The sequence below is a fragment of the Lolium rigidum genome, chromosome 4 (assembly GCF_022539505.1).
Source record: "Lolium rigidum isolate FL_2022 chromosome 4, APGP_CSIRO_Lrig_0.1, whole genome shotgun sequence".
Lineage (NCBI taxonomy): Eukaryota > Viridiplantae > Streptophyta > Magnoliopsida > Poales > Poaceae > Lolium > Lolium rigidum.
In genome coordinates, this window is record NC_061511.1 from 149186710 (window position 1) to 149206949 (window position 20240).

Genomic DNA, 20240 nt, shown 5'->3' on the forward strand with positions numbered 1-20240 from the left:
ACGGACTGCATGATGAGATGCAGACTGTGTTGATCAACATCCCCTTCGCCGACCTCGAAGCCCTTGTTGACTCCGCCATCCAAATGGAGGGCAAACTGCACCAAGCCAGCGAGAACCGCAAGCGCCGCATGATGAACCAGAGTGGGCCTAGCAATACCCCAAGGTATCGCCCCAACTCAGGCGGAGGCTTCAGGACCAACAAGCCCAATGCACAGATGTCACGTCCGGTTTATCAGAACCGGAGTGGAGGAAACCCCGTGGCCAGGAGGCCACTACAACAACAACACCAACAACAACTTCAACCGCGCTCCGCCGAGAGCCCCCAACCACAACAACAGCAACAACAACACCAACACCGCACCAAGGACCGGGAGCAATGCAATCCCCGTCGCAAACAAGCAAGACAAGACCACCATCACTTGCTATGAGTGTGGTGTAGTGGGACATTACTCCAATGAGTGTCCCAAGAGGCTCGCCAAGCTCGCAGGCAACCCCGCACCACCAGCTCAGCAACAACGCCGTGTCTCCACCGGCAAGAAGTTCGCCCCCAACAACCCGCACAACCGCGGAGGTCGCCTCTACAACATGAATGCTGAGGAAGCCCAGGAAGCACCTGACGTGGTGTTGGGTATGTTCTCTGTTAACTCAATACCAGCAAGAGTACTGTTTGATTCTGGAGCATCACATTCGTTCGTTACAGAAGATTTTGTGTGCACTAGTAAGATTCAACCAATCAGCTTGAAACATGTCATGGTAGTTCAAATACCTGGATCAACCACTAAAGCTAGAAAATTCTGCAAAGATGTACCCATCAGAATCCATGAAATAGACTTTTATGCAAACTTGATTGTTCTGGGAACCAAAGGATTGGAAGTAGTCCTGGGTATGGACTGGATGGCGAAACATCATGGATTGATAGACTCGCGCCAAGAAGGCCATCACCATGACAAGTAGCACCGGAATAATAATAGAACACTTATCCGAAAAACTACCCGTAAAATTCACCCGCAACCAAAGTGTAGCCAAGCCAACTCGGATCAAATCGGGGTCGTTTGTCGATACCCCGATGTGTTTCCGGATGATCTACCCGGTATGCCCCCGGATCGGGATATCGAGTTCATCATCGAGTTAATCCCGGAACAGGACCTATAGCCCAGAGAGCCTACAGCATCAACCCCGCAGAACTAGTGGAACTGAAGAAGCAACTGGATGATATGCTGTACAAAGGTCTGATTCGACCAAGTGCGTCACCTTGGAGATCACCAGTTTTGTTTGTGGATAAGAAAGACGGTGCCACTCGTTTGGTTACGGATTATCGTAAGCTTAACGATGTCACCATCAAGAACAAATATCCGTTGCCAAAAATAGAAGATCTGTTTGACCAGCTAACCGGTGCCCAAGTTTTCTCAAAGATTGATCTGAGGACAGGTTACCATCAACTGAAGATCCGAGCAACAGATATTCCAAAGACTGCCTTCACCACCAGATATGGACTGTATGAGTACAATGTCATGTCCTTCGGACTGACCGATGCCCCCGCTTACTTCATGAATCTCATGAATAAGATCTTTATGGACTTTTTGGATAAGTTTGTCGTTGTCTTCATCGACGACATCCTTATCTACTCCAAATCAGAAGAAGAACATGAGCAACACTTGGAAGTGGTTCTAGAAACCCTTAGGCAACATCAGTTGTACGCCAAGTTCAGCAAATGTGAGTTTTGGCTGAAAGAAGTAGGATTCCTGGGACACATCTTGTCTGCAGGAGGAATTGCCGTAGATCCCGCAAAAATCAAAACCGTTGAGGAATGGAAAGCCCCAACCACCCAGATCGAAGTCCGGGCATTTCTGGGATTAGCGGGATATTACCGCAGATTCGTTGAAGGATTTTCAAGCATCGCCAGACCAATGACTCAACTGCTGAAGAAGGACAAGAAGTTTGACTGGAATGACAAATGTGAAGAAAGCTTTCAACAACTCAAGCTCAGATTAACCACAGCCCCAATTCTGATCATGCCCGATGTCACCAAGCCTTTCGATGTCTATTGTGATGCCTCCAAGATTGGTCTTGGATGTGTGTTGATGCAAGAAGGCAAGGTGATATCATACCTATCAAGGCAACTAAAGCAACATGAACGGAACTATCCAACTCATGACTTGGAGTTAGCAGCCGTAGTTTTAGCCCTGAAGGTTTGGCGTCATTACCTCATGGGTAATCGATGCGAGATATATTCAGATCACAAGAGCCTGAAGTACATTTTCACCCGGAAGGAGCTGAACATGAGACAATGCCGATGGATTGAATTAATCAAGGATTACGACATGGAAATTCACTACCACCCCGGCAAGGCCAATGTGGTAGCGGATGCCTTGAGCAGATCGCCGTGTCGGCTTGAACTCCATGATCGCAATAGAGCAACCAAGCCTGTACCAAGAGTTTGAACATTTCAGACTAGAGCTAGTGAGCGAAGGATTCCTCGCCAGCATTGAGCTCCAACCCACTTTGATGAGCCAGATAAAGGAAGCCCAGAAAGGAAATGCCAGCATTGACGGAATAAAGAGTCAGATAGCTGCAGGAAAGGCACCAGGATTTACCGTAGACGAAGCCGGAGTTCTTTGGTACAAAGAACGTCTCTGCGTACCATCGGACTCGACTTGAAACAAGTCATTCTGCAAGAAGCCCATGACACCCTTTATTCAATCCACCCCGGAGGAACCAAGATGTACCAAGACCTGAAGGAACAATTCTGGTGGCACGGAATGAAGCGAGAGATCGGAAGCTACATCGCCAAGTGTGATATATGTCAACGAGTCAAGGCAGAACATCAACGACCCGCAGGACTGTTGCAACCCTTACAGATTCCTGAGTGGAAATGGGATTCTGTCGGTATGGACTTTATCACAGGACTGCCCAAATCTAGCAGAGGAAATGACTCCATTTGGGTAGTCATTGATAGGTTGACCAAAGTGGCACATTTCATCCCCGTCAAGACCACGTACCAAGGCCCAAAGCTTGCAGAATTATACATCTCCAGAATAGTCAGCCTGCACGGAACCCCCAAGTCAATTGTGTCAGATAGAGGATCACAATTCACCTCAAGATTCTGGCAGAAAGTACATGAAGGACTAGGAACCCGTCTGAATTTCAGCACCGCCTATCACCCACAGACTGACGGACAAACCGAGAGAGTCAACCAGATACTAGAAGATATGTTGAGAGCCTGTGTGCTAGAGTATGGATCCAAATGGGAAGATTGCCTACCTTACGCAGAATTCTCCTACAACAACAGTTACCAAGCCAGCTTACAGATGGCCCCCTTTGAAGCCCTGTACGGAAGGAAATGCCGTACCCCTCTGAACTGGTCAGAAGTCGGAGATAGCCAAGTCTTCGGCCCCGACATTCTCCGCGAAGCCGAAGAGAAGGTGCACAAGATCCGCGAATACCTCAAGACCGCCCAATCAAGACAGAAGAGCTACGCCGACAAGAGACGCCGAGAGATGACATTCGAAATCGGAGATTTTGTGTATCTCAAAGTCTCACCCCTCAAAGGAATGCAGAGATTCCAACTCAAAGGAAAGCTCGCCCCCAGATATGTCGGACCATTCAAGATTCTGAGTCGCCGAGGAGAAGTCTCATATCAATTGGAACTGCCGGAAGAGATGTCCGCCGTACACAATGTGTTTCACATCTCACTGCTTAGAAAGTGCCTAGAAGTACCAGAAAAGACCGAAGTATTCAAGAACATCGACCACAGAGCCATTGATCTCAACCAGGATCTAACCTACCGCGAAGTGCCTATTCGCATCCTTGAAGAAGCATTCAGGACCACCCGCACCGAAGTATCAAGTTCCCGAAGATACAATGGAGTAATCACACCGAAGAAGAAGCAACTTGGGAACGCGAGGAAGATATGAAGAAGGAATACCCAGATCTCTTTAGTACCTAGTTTTCTCTAGATCTCGGGACGAGATCTTTTGTAAGGGGGAAGGGTTTGTAACATCCCAAATTTCAATAAAATGAACAAGAGAGAAATTCAAGAATCCAAAAATCAGAGTTAACAAAAACTTTTTCTCATCATATAGGTTTATGCATGTAGATCACCTTATTAATTATTTTGAGGGTGTTTTTGCCATGATGCTTGTTTATGTGTTGCTCTCTCCCTCTAAAACCCTAGCAATGATCACTTGATCACCCAAAGTCAAATAAAAGTGAAATAGAAAAGAAATAATAAAAATCCACTTCACACCTACATAAGGCCTATGCCATTTTTACAAATCTTTGATCAAGGCCAATTTGGTTTGCACCATCACTTGTAATTGGTTACTAAACCTTTATTAACAACTTTGGAAAACATCAAACCACATTCAAATCAAAATTTAGATAAATATGAGCTCACATGTGATATGGTCATATGTGACATTTATAATCTGGTACTCACTTTGAGCCCCCGTATTTTCACTTTTCACTTCTACCCTGGACCATTTCTTTTCACATCATCCAAGACAACCTCAAGCACTACAACTTTGCCCAAAACCACCACCCCAAAATCTTTACCAATTCCAAATGGGAAGCAAGCAAAGTTGGAACTTTCTCACATATGTAAGATCATATGCAAAATGGGATTTTGCATATCAATTCTATTTTGACCACCACCACCACCAAAATGCTCCATTAATTATTTGTTTGCAACCCACCAAAAAGATTTGCAAATTTCAAAAATTATTTTCTTGCGGGCATTCTCGTCGAACACCTTGTCAGGCGTGGTAAAAATTTGAGCCCATACCTCATTTCTACCTTGGACTTGGTCCAACCTTGCCCTCTCTCGCACTTCCGGAGAGCCCTCTCACCTCACCACATCAACCTCACCACTTGCACTCGGACAGGGTTTGAATTAAACAACCCAAACCATGCCATGTCGTGGCATGGCATGCCACTTCATGCCATCTCCTCATCCGGTCAAATGCAGCATGCATCACCATGTCAAATCTCTCCATCTCACTCCCCCGATGCTGCCCGCCCACCGCCCCGACGAAGCCAAGCACCGCAGACGTCGGCACACGCGCGCCCGCGTGGCGCCCAGGACACGTCCATGCCGCGCCGCAGCGCGCATGGCACTCACCCCGGACGCCCGGAGCGTGACGACGCCCCGCGCCCTCGCGTCACCTCCGCCTTCACGCTCACCACCAGTAGACGCACCACGGAGCTCTGCCTCGCCTGGACACGCGCACGAGGCCGCGGGAACGCCGTGGACGACGACCGCGTCCACGACCAGCCGCCACTGTACCCCACGGACGCGTGACGCACCCCACTGTGCTTGACCACCGAACGCTATTCGGAGCTCGCCGTGACGTTCCCTGAGCTTGCCGAGACACGCCCATGACCTCGCCCACGCCGTTGATCGACGGGAGCGCGCCAGAGCCACCGTCACCATGACCGCCCGCCCTGGCTCGGAGCCGCTATAAAAGGGGCACTCCGCGCCCCAAATTGAGCACGCCACCCACCTTCCCTCACCTCACAGCTTCTCCTCGCCGCCTCAATTCCATCGATTAGCCACTGCCTCGCCCCAATTGCTAGCTCGCCGCCGCATACCGAAGCCGAAGTCCGCCGGGGAAGGAGGCCGCCCCGAGACGCGCCGCTGCTTCCAGTGCGCCTCCCCATCATCGACAACGACGCGGCGCACCACTTCGACGGCCGCCGGAGCTCCGACGACCCCCTCCGACCCCTCGCCGCCGCCGCGCCGCCATCGCCTCTCGCCGTCGACGACGACAACCCCGGACCGTTAGATCATCGCCCGATCCAACGCTCCTCACTTCCCCGCACCGGTTCGGTAAGTAAGCTCCGCCGACGTGTGGGTCCCGCCGTCGACGACCTGCTCGCGCCGGACGCGAAGTGGGCCGGCCCAACTCTTTTTCCCGCGCGAGCCCACCAATTCAAATTCGAATTTCCGTAGTATATGAAATTTACAATCTGATGCAAACTTTGAAATTCATTTGTGACAAATCTATTCGGCCAAATTTTGCAAACTTTATCTTTCTGGAAACCTTAGGAAATTATCTACACTTTGCCACTGACTAGAACCCTAGATCTTTTGTAGAAATGAAATGACAAAATAAACAAGGCAGGGACTTTTCTGCCTTGTAATAATTCTTAAAAATCAACCATAAATGCTTTTCAGTTAATTCCACCTCCAATATTTCACTTTTCACTTATACTAATTGTTTCTACAAGAATATGCTATGCTTACTTTGAATGATCATGGTTTAGTTGTTTTAAATGACTTTATGGCTATTTTCTAGTCAAAGATATTGTCCAAAACTATTAATAAATCTTATGTGGGATTTTTCCCTCATTTAAATCTTGTCACCACCAATTCCAAATGAAGTGGAGACTCTGGTTATTTAGGTCCCATAGGAATTGTTGGTGATATTAAATCTTTGTTATGCTAGAATTAAATGGTATGAGGTGCTCACCTCATTTAAATCATTTTCTCCAAATGATAAGTGTGAAGAGGTTGACTTGGGTCAACCTAGGTCACATATTATGCAGAAGAGAAATTAAATCTTAATAAGATAATGAGAGGAAATTATTTCTCTGAATAATACAAAGTAACAATTAAGTTTAGTATGAGAGGAAATTATTTTTCTTAAATAAAAAGAAGAACACATCCACCAACCAAATAGTAATATGTGATGCTAGTTTAAGTGTGTGAACCATGTTTGTGCTTAGTTTAATTAGATAAGTTTGGTGTGATGATTGTGTACCCCGTATTCGTATTTTAGACGCTAGTACCGAGGAGTACCAGGAGGAGGAGGAGGTCTACTTCCAAGGAGAAGAAGACCACTTTGACCAGTTTCCCAACCAAGGCAAGATAATACTCTTGCAAAGTGCAAGCTCACCATGAGCAAGGCATTACCCCATTTACTTTGTGCTTATGATCCTAATTCCCAGCTTTTACTTTACAAGCTTTATCTACTTTTGTTTTATCAAAGTACTTTTTGAATTATGATTTACTGGGTTAGTTTTGAGTTAGTACAAGAGTATCAAACTTAGCCTAGGAGCAAAGCAAATACTTAGCACCCCTCATACATAGTGGCTAGTGCTAAATACTAAAAATGACTACTCTAGATGGGAACATGTGTTATGAAATGATGACGGTGAAAACCTTGGAATGATGAGTCATTTCCATTGAAAGATTTTGAAGGTGAATATGACATGAATTTTGACTTGGTGATTTTGGCTAAAAACTGATGATTGAGTTGGATGCGATACCATTCCAATTTTTGAGTACCCCCACAATACCTGATTATGGGTAAGGCTTAGGCTGGAAATTTATGTATCTTAGTATGGGTTCCCTCTAAACAAGCGTCATCGGGGTTAGGTCGAAGGCTGCCTCTACAACAAAAGAAACGATGAGAAATGACGTGTAACGAGGTGAATGTCCGGCCCAAGCCCTGTGCAGTTCCCGGGTTAACAGCTGGTTTTCACCGGGAGGCCAAGCTCATGGGGAGAGGTGCCTATACTAGGATATGTAAGTGAAAGGTTATGGTTGATGATCCGCGTACTCGAGTTACGATTTTTCGAGGTTTTATCCTCGACGGATGTAATCAAATGTTGTGGCACAAGTGTGCAACCTCTCGCTGAGTGTAAACCTATTCGAATAGCCGCGTCCGCGGTCATGGACAGCTTGGAAAGGCCATACTCGTTTCCGTCATCAGAATTTACATCTTTTTGAACTTGAACGGTGACTTGGGTTTTGAATCACAATTGAGTTGTGGGAATGACACTAATGTTCCCACTTGAGTTAGTTAGCACATGAGGAGTTGTTTACAAAAAGGTTTATCAAATAAAATTGGCTTTATGCAAATAACCTTAGAGCTTAGAACACTTCAATAGCAAGTTTAGTACTTACATTAGTATTAGATTGCGAGTACTTAAAAGTACTCACGGCTTTGTCCCCGGCTATTCAAATGGCCGGACTATGAAGCCGAGCAGCAGATACGAGGATGACGACCAGCAGGACGTTTACCACAACTAGGAGCTTCTAACGTCAAGCGTTGGCCTCGTGGACTAGAGAGTCCTTGTATCTTACGCTTCCGCAATGAACTTGTGTTTGTTCGTTGATCAATAGATCAACTATTCGTGTAATATGGATCATGTGATTCCAAGTTGTAAGACATTATGGTTTGTAATGAATGATGACTGTGATACTTAACTATTATGCCTCGCAACAACAATATTCCTGGGATTGCGATGTATGACATAATAGGCATTCGGACTTAAAAATCCGGGTGTTGACATCAGCCCACCCTTCCTTCTGAAGCAAGACTTCGCTGTCGACCGCCTCCATTGGATTCATCACCCGGCAGTCTGGAGGTAAGTCCCGAACCATGGAACCAGAGAGACGGAAAATTTCTTGGAACGGAGACCAACAAATTAGTTATCGTGATGTTCCTGATCTGTGCTAGATTAATTTCAAATTTTGTTTCGTGATGGAAGAAGTTGTAATCACCAATCTGTACGTGTACACCTGTTTTAAAATCTGTGAATTGACAAACTTGATTGTGACACACCGAGGTTCAAGCACCGCTTTTTAACATGCCAAACTTCAAGTTCTTGTGCTGATTTTGAATATAGCTACAAATCGGATGGAAGATAATTTCGTTTTCTGGCACATTATCATATTAACATACCATGATGGTACTCTGCACGTTGTCTGTAGAAACTAGACGGTAATTGAGCTTTACATTATCTCTCTACTGCCTTCTCTACAGTTCTGAAGCACTTGTAGGTCAATGTCGTTAGATACTTGCATGTTATTATCAAATGATTTTTCCCTTACCTTTTAGTGAAACTAAACAGACTGTTCGGAGAGGCAATGGTGAGGATACGCTGGTGCACTAGCCATTAGAGAATTCCTTTCTTAGGATCTTGCAGTACTTGGATAAAGTATGGGCCGGGGACAATATCATGTAGCACAGATACACACCAATTTACTTTTACCTTACTGTATATGACATGGATCGTTTGCCATCTGTAATACCATCTTTTACTCCTCACCTTTGCAATGTCTTTAATTCCAGTTAGTTGTGGTGAATTTTTTCAAGTTGCACAAGTACCTAAACCATCAAAAAATAGTTCTTTTCAGAGTTGAATTTTACTTTGTGGCCCAAGCATGTAGATCCATTTACTGTTTTCATCTTATTATGGTGGTACTGGTTAAGGTCTGGTACAATTAAATGTGCCTCCTTTTTCTTGTTACTGAACTTATTTATATTTTGTTCTTCAGGGGAAAATGAGAAGAATGATAGAAACTGAATCACCTATAGATATGAGGCTTCGCTTGCTAAGCTGGTTCTTGAGGTGGACATGGAATTTGAGAGGAAATATCATATGAATTCTACAATAAATATGCTGGGCATATTGGTTTTAGTGTTCGAAAAAGCACATCGCATAAATCTACTGAAAATATTACCAAAGTAAGGGCTTTTGTGTGCTCAAGAGAGGGTTACAACAGGGATAAAACTTCATTGGAAGCCAAGAAGCCAAGGTTAGATATAAGAATTGGCTGTCCAACACGGTTGATTATTAAAGTCACACTAGAGTGTAAATATGGACTCACTGATTTTAAAGCAGAGCACAATCATCAGCTGACCCTCCTTCGACGATGCATATGCTAAGGTCACAGAGGATATTGATGGAACTTCAGTCTGGGGAAACAGAATCAGTCGATGATTCCGTAGTGACACCAACTACAAAAGCAACTGGTGATCTTGTTGTGAGACAAGTTGGTTTCCCTCGAAATATTTCCCTCCTCCTAGCAGATTATAAGAATTATCTCCATTCAAAGCGCATGAAGATGATGCAACCTGGCGATGGTGGAGCCATATTGAAATATTTGCAGACTATGCAAATGGATAACCCCACGTTCTTTTATACCGTGCAGATTGATGAGGATGACAAGCTAACCAACTTTATTTTGGCAGATCCAAAATCTAGAAATGACTTCAACTACTTCAGCGATGTGCTCTGTCTGGACACAACATACAAGATAAATGGATATGGCACTATGGCAGGCCATTGACATTGTTCCTTGGCGTGAATCATCACAGGCAAACAATTATTTTTGGTGCAGCTTTACTCTATGATGAATCATTTGAGTCGTTTAAGTGGCTGTTAGAGAGTTTTAAGATCGTCATGCATGGGAAACAGCCAGCGGTAGCTTTAATAGATCAATCTATTCAGTTGAGTAGTGCAATGGCTGCAGCCTGGCCAAATACTACTCAACAAGTTTGTGCTTGGCATGTATATCAGAATTATAAAGCAAAGTTGTTGTACATGTGAGAAAGCTTCAGTTCCCTTGTCACGTGGATGCTCAAACTTGTCGTATTATGTATTTATTTTTTCAAATGAAAATATGCAGTTGTTGTACATCTATTGTCACCATTTAACTATTCTATACTACCTCATACAGTCATGTTTCTTTTTGGTTTATTAGTGAGACAAAGTAATGCATGTATGCTTATCTAATACAAGTATTATATGCTAAGACCGTAGCGACCATATCTTCTGCTCCTACCTACCATTATGATATTAGTTTCTTTTTGTTCTGATGCTTATCTGCTCATTGGTTCTTTAATTTTCCTTTGAAATTTTACCTGTGGCAAATGTAATGGATTCGAGGTATATTTAGATTGATCGCTTAAATTGGTGTTTCTTTATGTAGATTGATGCTTTCAGAATTATACTAGGAGGGCTGGATGAGGTTTTAGGAAATAGCAGAGGTGCCATCGAGGACATGAGAGATGAGGTAAACATTCTTCTATGTGTTATCGTGTGGGATTATTTAGATTGTATTGTTAAAACGGAATGGCCCAAAGATGATGTACCATTGTGCAGGTGATGTAATGTTGTTCTAAGGCTAGCTTGCACTGTTATTGATGATATATGGCAGAATATACAGCAGCAAAAGTGCAAAACAATCCTCACTTTGCATATTGTATAATTATGAGATCTCCTTATTTTTGTCACTATTAAGATCTGGATAATATTGTATACTTAAATATCCTCACTTTGCAACACATGCTGACAGAGAAAGGAGGCCATTTAGTACTCCATGCTTGGGTAGATCAAGAATGTGCAAGGAATCGAGCCTGGTATCGATGGTCACTGGTCAGACAAGACCAAATGCATTTTGGCAACTAGAATTTGGTAAGTGTACATGGCATATATGGCATTAGCTAACTAACAAGTACTATACTCCATTTTGCTTCTGCCAGGTAGATTTGTTCCTTACAAATACTCCATGCTATTTGTCTCTGCCACGACTAGGGGAGTAAAATCTACTGTTAGTTGACTTCATTTTGGAGATACCACTACATTATACCACATGCTATTTGTCTCTGCCACTGTTAGGGGAGACAATAACTTCAAGCGAAGTCCACATCTCTGAAACTTAGCTACATACTGACCAATAGTATTAGTTGCTTACATTGCCATTGCTACTGTTACTTCTAATCATAAAAGATACTGAGATCTGGGAGTGGTGTTTTGGAACATGGGAGCATATGCTCCCTCTATTTTCGATTTCATCTTACACATATTTTGAACTTCAAAAAAATTGAAACGAAAAATTCGCACGTACATATTCACATGCTACACACTCACAAAGTTGTTTCATTAAAAATGGACTTGCCATGTGAAGTGTATAAAAAAGAGAAAACTCAGTCCTAAAAATAATGCTTTTTACAAGATAAATTTTCTCTTTTTTACATAGATCACAAAAAGTATTGATTTTTCGTGAAACTTGACGAATGCACATATATTATGGAGATGTACATGTAGAATTTTTTGTCAAAATTTTTCGACAACTCGAAATATAATTTTTTGGTATAGGGAGCATACGCACCCGGGAGCCGAATTGAATTTCCGCTGAGATCTTTCTTTCCTAATGTCACTGATGTCTTTCTTTTCTTTTGAGATCCCAATAATCCGACCGGCTGCAGTAGTAAACTAATGCCAGCAAACGACTTTATTCTAAAAATACAAGAAACCTAATCCCTCTTAACTTGCAAATGGGCGTGCAATGTAGTATCTATGAACTTATCCTTGCAAATGGGAGTAGGGAGTAGTTGTTATCTTTCATAGATGCATAACCTTTCAGGAGGCATATAACATGTTCTTATTTTGAAAGGATCTAGGTGAGGGACAAGATAATCAAGGTGTTCTTATTTTGATAGAATTAACACGTTCTTCAGTTCCAAAATTAGACTCTGAACTCTTCAGCATGTGCTGCTATACTGATGCGTATAAATCAACCCGTGATGTAGATTATGGTGAAGTATCAAGTGAAATCAACAAGTGTTGCAGACCTACCAGCTGAAGACATAGCAGGGGGCCCGCGACAAGATGCGAGCTCACACGGCGCGACAAGAGGCGAGAGGTCGCCCGCCGGCGCGAGGCTCTGAGCTCCACCGCGAGGCCAACGAGGCTGCGAGGAGCGCCGGGGAAGCTGCGGGCGCGAGCGCGGGAGGCCTGTCGGCGCGAAGCTGGAGCCCAAGCGCGCGATTCCGCCGGCGCGAGGCTAAGATCGATCGGGGATCGGGGATCCATTGGCGCGTTTTTGAAATAGGAAGGATGGATATTTAAAAAATATTTTCAACTAGACTTCCGACACCTAAAACACCTTAAACGTGATGGAGGGAGTAGTATTGTTTAGTTGATTGTTATGAAAGATTCCACCAACTCGGGATTTTAAGTTATGAAAGGACAACTATCCGACCTGCGATGTTGTATGGCGCGGAGTGTTGGCCAACGAAGAGACGACATATCCAACAGCTAAGTGTAGCAGAGATGCGCATGTTGAGATGGATATGTGGCCACACAAAAAAGGATCGGGTACGAAACGACGATATACGGGAGAGAGTTGGGTAGCATCGATCAACATCGTCTCAGATGGTTTGGACATATCCAACGGAGGCCTCCGGAAGCGCTAGTGCATAGCGGACGGATAAAGCGTGTTGAGAATGTTAAGAGGGGTCGTGGTAGACCAAACTTGACATGGGAGGAGTCCGTTAAGAGAGACCTGAAGGTTTGGAATATCGACAAAGATTTAGCCATGGATAGGGGTGCACGGAAGTTAGCTATCCACGTTCCGGAACCATGACTTGGCTTCGAGATCTTATGGGTTTCAACTCTAGCCTACCCCAACTTGTTTGGGACTGAAAGGCTTGGTTTCCCCACTTTTATTAATGATGTACTAAGGTGAAGCAGGCAAAAATTAGCCTATATACTTCCTATTGAGTTGCCCCTAGACTAACCTACGTAGATTTGGTTAGTACGTCACAAAATTTAACATCACTATTTGATGTTTCATCAGGTTACATGAGATGGCAAATTTTTAAAGCAACAAGGCCAAAGGAGGGCGGAGATGGCAATGCTAAACCAAGTACAAGTGAAGTGGGTAGAGAGGTGAAGTGGAAGAAGAGACCGCGAGATATGATATATGCAAAGGAGAAAAAATAGGAGAAAGAGAGTCTTCATAGTGAGTAAATTTTTTCGTTCTCCCGTGGCAACGCACGGGCATTTGTGCTAGTAACCATAAATATAACAAAATTTGAGAGATGCACAAAAAAAATCTAGAAGCTAATAAAATACATGTGAAGACAATATGCAGTCTACACTGTCCTACCTAATCGACGTCAATGACTCAATGCAAACCCTCAAGTTGAGGCTTGCCAGAATAATTTCCTAGAAAAAAAAAAGCTCAATCTACTTGAAGCAGCTACAATACCTCCCCTCACTTGTAGAATGGTTGGATTTCTTCTTCTTTTCCAAGACCCCCAGATCTTAGACATGGTACTACAGAAAGCACACAAGGGCCCGACGGACATATCATGTGCCGATGGCTTTTTATAGGAAGACCACAAATATTTGATTTTAATACAGGGTTGAACAGGATTTGAATCTAGGAATTTGTAGGTTCGATATCATGTAAAATTGTATGCTCTAAATTGTTTAACCAAAAGACAGATCCGTTGGAGAGGCTAGGCAATATATTTCAACGTGACTAGCTTTTTTACACGTATTTGGAGTATACGATCCATGCACAAAAACAAGGAGGCAAATTTGAATGCTCAGAAGCCAGAATATGTTTCGGTGAGATTTTGTGAGGAAGATAGACAGATTCTCCTACACCCTTTTCACATCCTCATTTGGGCACGGTGTTTCTCCCAGCGACAACTCGAATCCGGGCATCATCACATCCTTCCAAAGCTTCATGCTTTCGTACGAAGCACGGTCATATTCCCCGTGCCGGCCGTGCCGACGATATCAATCACGACGCTCAGCAACGATCCTGTTCCGCCGCGGACAAAAGCTCGTGGCGTCGACGACAGGGACGGGCGGAGCTCTCGAGCGCCACACGTACGCTACGGGGGACACGCACGCGGCAAGGGCCAAAGAGGCCGGCAGCGGCAACCTGCAATCGCGCGCAGCCCCGAGGTCGAAAGGCCGTCTGGTCCGGGACCCCCCACGGCGGCTCTTCGCGGCGCCGAAAGAGCCACGGGATCGGGACGCGGCGACGGGACGTTCATGATCGCGCACCCACAGTGGAGGTGCCTTTCGTTTGGAGATTTGGATCTGATGAGGCGCGGGATATGTTCGGTGGGGAACTGCGTGAGCTTTCGATCCTGATCTTGGGAGATCTTTTCCTTGTTTCAGTACTCCATCTCTAGTGAATTGACGGGTGGGACGAGGGGGCTGGGGAATGGTCGCCTATGTCCTGTCCTTGCCATTGTAGAACTCGACGTTTCTACTCCATTTAACACACGCGCACTTAGTTTAAGACAAAATTTGATTATTAGTTTAATAAATAAAATATAAATTATATGTCCACAAAATCTATATCATTAGATCCGTATTTAAAAAAGGTTTAGAATGATATAACCTTTTTAATATATATTTCATATTTTATCGACCAAAGTAATGGTCAAACCAAATTTTTAAACAACGTGCATGTCTGTTAAATCGAGACGGGAAAGTAGCTCCTAGTGATGTGTATGTCTGCCCACAAGACGAATCCTTATCATAGTCTCCACAATGTATTTTCAGATAACAAGTCTCTCGCTAAAATCATACCCGAATGAATCTACGTGACGCTAGCTAGGGGCTTCAGTTCAAGTAATATTCTAAGTCATATGTATCTAGACACATTTGGTTGTATTGGTTTACTCATGTCATTGTGCGCCCATTGCTCCCTGCTATGGAGGTGGTCGACCATGGAAGTGCGACGATGACGACAAGGTGATGTTGCGGTTCTCCGACAGCATGCTATTCGGATGAAAATCTTGTCCAACTTGTGTCGGTGCCGGCGAACACGGCACCTTCGGGCATCGTTTCCCTTGATGGAGGCATCGTTGTGAAGCTCCTGCATCTTCCCCACCCTCGGGGTGTTCTCTCCAGGTGAAAGCCTCGATTTGGCGTGCTGGATCAGCAATGGCGGTGTCTTCGACGTCGCTTCTTTGTTGGAAACATCATTTTGGAGACAACACGTCATACAAATGGTCCTTCGCGCCACTCTGGTTTTGTCGGTGCCTAGGGCATGGGCCTCCAGGGTGATGTGTATGAGCTAGCTGGTGCTTCCAAGATGGTGTCTTTCTCTATACTCCTCAAGTCCCGACATTCGCTCCTGACCTCTAGGAGCTCATGGGTGGAGGGTACGTTGGCTCGGGTAGTCTAGTTGAAGTGTCTTCTGTAGCCGAGGTTGTTCAAGACGTGACCTTGATGTGCTTGTTGGGCTTTGCGAGTCATTGTTGTGGTGGTCGCAGCGATTGTGGTGGCTCATCTTTTGATTAGCAGTGTTAGCTGAAAGGCTCTAGAGCCATTCTATGGCACTTACTCTTTTCCCTTGTGGGTTATCGAAAATATCCAAAAAAAAACCTAACTCGGAATAGATGGAGTATCCTCTAAGCGGGGCCTCTAGAGCAGAGGCAACCATGGAGCCACAAAATATATAGATCCTTGTTTTAGGGGAGCATATGTGGTGAAATTTTTTTTTTTAGGTATGTGGTGAATTTTTCTTGATATACAAAGAAGATTAACTTTTCTTGGTATCTAGTGCACCCTCTTGGTAACTAGACTCACTTTTGGAGAGTCTGTACTTCAGGTGTTGTCACGGTGGTGGTTGTATTGTTGTTGCTAGGTCTAGAATGCTGTAGCGGGACTTTTATTTCTTAGTTTTCTTTACTCTTTTTTGGCTGTTTGCATCCGTACTGCCATTAGGGTTGGACGTTGTTGCAGAGGCTGAGTGTAATTGTTATTTTTTGATATTAATATACTATTAAAAAAAATCTAGTGCACCCTCTTGGCACCATGTGGATCCTTCACTGCTCACACAACAACACACTATTTACAAATCGACTCACCACGCATCATAAGTGTGATATGCAGACTTTAAACTTTATCTAGATGTGGACGTATCTAAACACATTTTAATTACATGTACGAAACTTATTTTGGTATGGGGGGAGTACCTTGTAATTGGCAGGTATATGTCACTTATGGCCGAAGTAATAATCGGCGAGAAATGAGGTGTGGAGGTGGTGATTTAGCTCCCATGTGCATATAAACCTATTATGAAAGCATTAAAATACAAAACTTAAAATGTTAAAATATGAGAAAAAATGTGTGTACTTCCACACATTCCATGTTCGTATAGAAGTTTTCATGATTTATTTATGTGGCCTATGTAAAAAATAAAAATAAAATCCAGTGAATAGTTTTGTTGGAGTCTTGTATTTTTTTAACACATGACACAAAAAAAAAAGATACTACGTACTTTTTCAGTTTTTCCCCAAAAATTATGTGCCAACATAGAATATCCAGGATGTACATGTGAGATATTTTTCTGAAATTTTTGACACTTTAGAATATGTTTTTCAAGCAATAGGCTCAAATTAATTCACTCGAAAGCCGAATTAAATTTCTGGTAGGGGAATTTCGTGTGGACAAAATGTATGAAGCTTTTGGAGTGCAAGCTTTACTTTTGTAAGTAGTAACCAAGGTCACTCTCTTTTCCGTCTAACCACGTCACTCCTTGTTCTGATGCATGCAGGCCGCAACACGAGTTGTATATTTTACATGTCGCGGGCGTTAATTTTGGATTTGAAAATTACCTCGTGTATGCACGAGACAGAGACGCTTCTCGTGTCAACAATGTCAATTTCGTAGAGTTTCTTCCATACATTTTAGACCATCATTACTCTATAATCAGGAAGAGGTGCTTGTTTTTTAGCGAGGAGTAGACACCCGATTTCATAAACGAAATCAGCATCAACTACAAAGTTCTCAAGGAATAGATGCCTGTTTGCTTGAGATCAAATCAATTCAGAACTGGGCCTGGAAGCTTAACGTGAGAATTGATCGAGACCAATCATTTCTCCCGCTTCATTTTGTACCGTCCGATGCTGGATCCAACGGCTACAATGTGGCAGCTGAATTACGCAAAGAATATTATTCCCACTCCATAGTGTTTGACTATCCAGCTCCAGCAGTCGCAGACCTCTGAACCAGGAGGAAGAGGAGGAAAAAGAGAGACGTGCGGGCAAAGCATGGCCGATGATGACCTCACCCTCCATGTAGCACAACGTGCGGGATCGATTCATTGAACCTGGCCGCATTTCCGTCTCCCCTTCGCAGCTGCAAGCCTGCAGCCCACCCCAGCGGTTCCGGCGGCCCTATATAAACGGCGCAACAACCCGATCGAGGGAGATCCAAGCCAACTCGATCGCAGCCTCGTGCATAATACTCCATTGTAGCACTGAGAGATCATCTTTGCCCCAGAGAAGTTAGGAAGCTTAAACTATATGGCGAGGAAGGCAGCCGCGGCCATGGACGGCAAGAGCTCGGAGCTCGCGAGGGCGATGGCCGAGGCGGAGGCGAGGGAGGAGCGGCTGCGGCAGCAGCTTGAGGCGGCGCTGGCACGGGTGGCCGTGGCGGAGGAGGCCGAGGAGCGGCTGTGCGTGCAGCTCGGCGAGCTGGAGGCGGAGGCCATGGAGGAGGCTCTCGAGTACCAGCAGCACGTCAGGGCGCTCTCCGAGAGGCTCGCCTTCATGGACGGCGTGCTCAGGTCCTCCGGCCTCCAGAGCGGCGTCGCCGCTGGCGGCATGCACTGACCATGCTTGCACCCTTCTGTGCTCCGTATATGCTAAGGATCATGCGAGACTGCACGGATTTGGTTTTCTTCATCTCAACTTCTTTGTCGTGTGGTCAGTGCGGTGTGTACAGGATGTGCATTTTTTACTTGAGATGTGTATAGTGTCATTTGCGCAGTTCCAAATGTCTCTTTGGGGAACAACTGAAATCTTCTTGGTCTTGTGTACACTTGTGTTGAGTTGCTACGTATATGCATTTATCGATCTCATACACAATGGATTCCTTGATTACGATCGAACTTATATAAATATAGTTATGTGCATCTCTTGCAGTTCGGTCTTGCCTTATTCGATTGGCAACCTTGACATTAACACATGAAAACAAGATCTTTTACGGACTTCAAGAAAGTACTAGCACGGTGAGAAAACGGGTCACTCACGCTCCCCGAGGGCGATGAGGGCGGCCTGGCAACCTCCCAGTGACCCACCTCCTCTCCCCCCCCCCCCCTCCCCCGCCGTTGCCGGCAAGAGCTGACGGGCAAAGCCCGTGCGATGCCGGCGCCGGCGGGATCTTTCTTACCCGCACATTTGGTGGCTGCTCAGGGCCGTCTTGCATGGCGGCGGTGCGACTAGGCGACGGTGCGGCTCGGGCGGCGGGGATCCGGCTTTGGCGAGCGGTTGGGCTGGCGGCGGCGGAGGCGGCCTGTGGTGGTGCTTCCAGCCACCGGCGGTTTGGACATGGAGTTCATATTGAGAAATTATGTCTAGTGGCATTCGATCACATAAGTCGGTCTGCGGTTGGGCCTAGATTTGGGCCGACAGGCGGGTCAGGTGGCTCCGCCGGCTGTGTCCAGGGTAGCTTGTGGATGATGTAGATGGGCTGCTCATCGTTCTCGCTGCCCTGTGATGCCTCGCCATGTCCTCTGCATGTTGTAGCTTTGCTAGATCGTAGCCAGGCGGGCCCGATCTAGATCGTGGCCAAGTGGGTTGATCTAGACGTGCTCATCCCTAATGTTCCTCTACGTTGGTGGCACGTCGGCTTGAGTTGGGTTGCCGAGGCGGCGGCCCTGGATGGTGGGAGTTCCCCTGTTTGGCGGGCGAGCCAAAGGCTGCTCAGGTGCTAGCCGTGTTCCTTGGTTGTGTGGACGGCGTGGTTCCGGCGAGACGCACGGTGTGAGAGTGGTGCGGCACGGCCGTTAGCGCCTGTGGAGGGCGGGGTGCTAATGCCGGGGGAAACCCTTGCCCTGGACCACGACGGCGGCGGCTGTTGACGTCGTCCCCTTCTTGAAGGCGTCATTGTGGTGACGCTTAGTCTGTCTACGGGCTCCAAGATCTCCGGGTCAGGCGGTATAGACGTTATTACGTCGTGATCTTCTTGAAGATGCCGTCATGGAGCTCACGGCATGCGGCTCTCCGAAGGTTGTGTGGCGGAGGTGCGGTATCTTCGGATGGCGTTGGCTCTTCGTTTGCCATCCTTTGGCAAGGCTTGCTTCGTACCCTAGTCCTCGTTGCGCTACCCTTGTGCTATTTGTTGGCCTTTAGACAACATTAATTGGTCGGTTCCTAGTGGTGGACAACCTCTGGTGGCGCGTCTGCGACGGGGGAGGTCTGTTGACGGCGTGCGTGCTTGTTGGCTCGCTCTTCGGGTGAGCTCCAGTCCGATACTGTTGTCCAGTGTCAGCTCCGAATCTACGTAGCCATCGTAATAGTCGTTGTCCACGCTTCCGCTTGTAGCTTCCTATGTAGTTCGTGTGGGTGTGTGTAGCTTTAAGCTGGTTCAACATCTTGTATGTTGTCGTCGTTGAAGACGTTATTAATTTAACGTTGGACAGTTGGCCTTTTATCTAAAAATAAAGTACTATAGCACACTAGTCGTGTATCTTAAATCAATTTATCTCACACCACAAGCAAACCATGAAATTTGCTACGCAGTAGAATATGAACATTTCGGCAAGTCGCAAGGGTATGAAACCGGGAACTCGCTCGATAGGTCAAGAACGCCCTCGGCTTCACCTTGAAAATTTCGGCGAGAAACCGAGTCACATATCTTGTCTTGTAATTAAGGATGGAGCATGATAGTTGAACGATCTC

At 45.5% G+C, this 20240-nt stretch overlaps 1 protein-coding gene and 1 pseudogene across 1 annotated transcript; both read left to right on the top strand.

Annotated features, from left to right (window-relative positions):
- The first annotated feature begins 9015 nt into the window (after nt 1–9015).
- LOC124647618 lies at nt 9016–10341 on the top strand (annotated as a pseudogene).
- Nucleotides 10342–17780: 7439 nt separating this feature from the next.
- Nucleotides 17781–18345, top strand: LOC124649238 (protein RESPONSE TO LOW SULFUR 2-like). Its single transcript, XM_047188889.1, has one exon. It carries the CDS (start codon nt 17862–17864, stop codon nt 18168–18170), a length of 309 nt encoding a protein of 102 aa, XP_047044845.1. The 5' UTR covers nt 17781–17861; the 3' UTR covers nt 18171–18345.
- The last annotated feature ends 1895 nt before the right edge of the window (nt 18346–20240 follow it).

Coding starts and splice junctions, on each gene's coding strand:
- LOC124649238 (XM_047188889.1), top strand. CDS start 17,862: ATGGCGAGGAAGGCAGCCGCGGCCATGGACGGCAAGAGCTCGGAGCTC.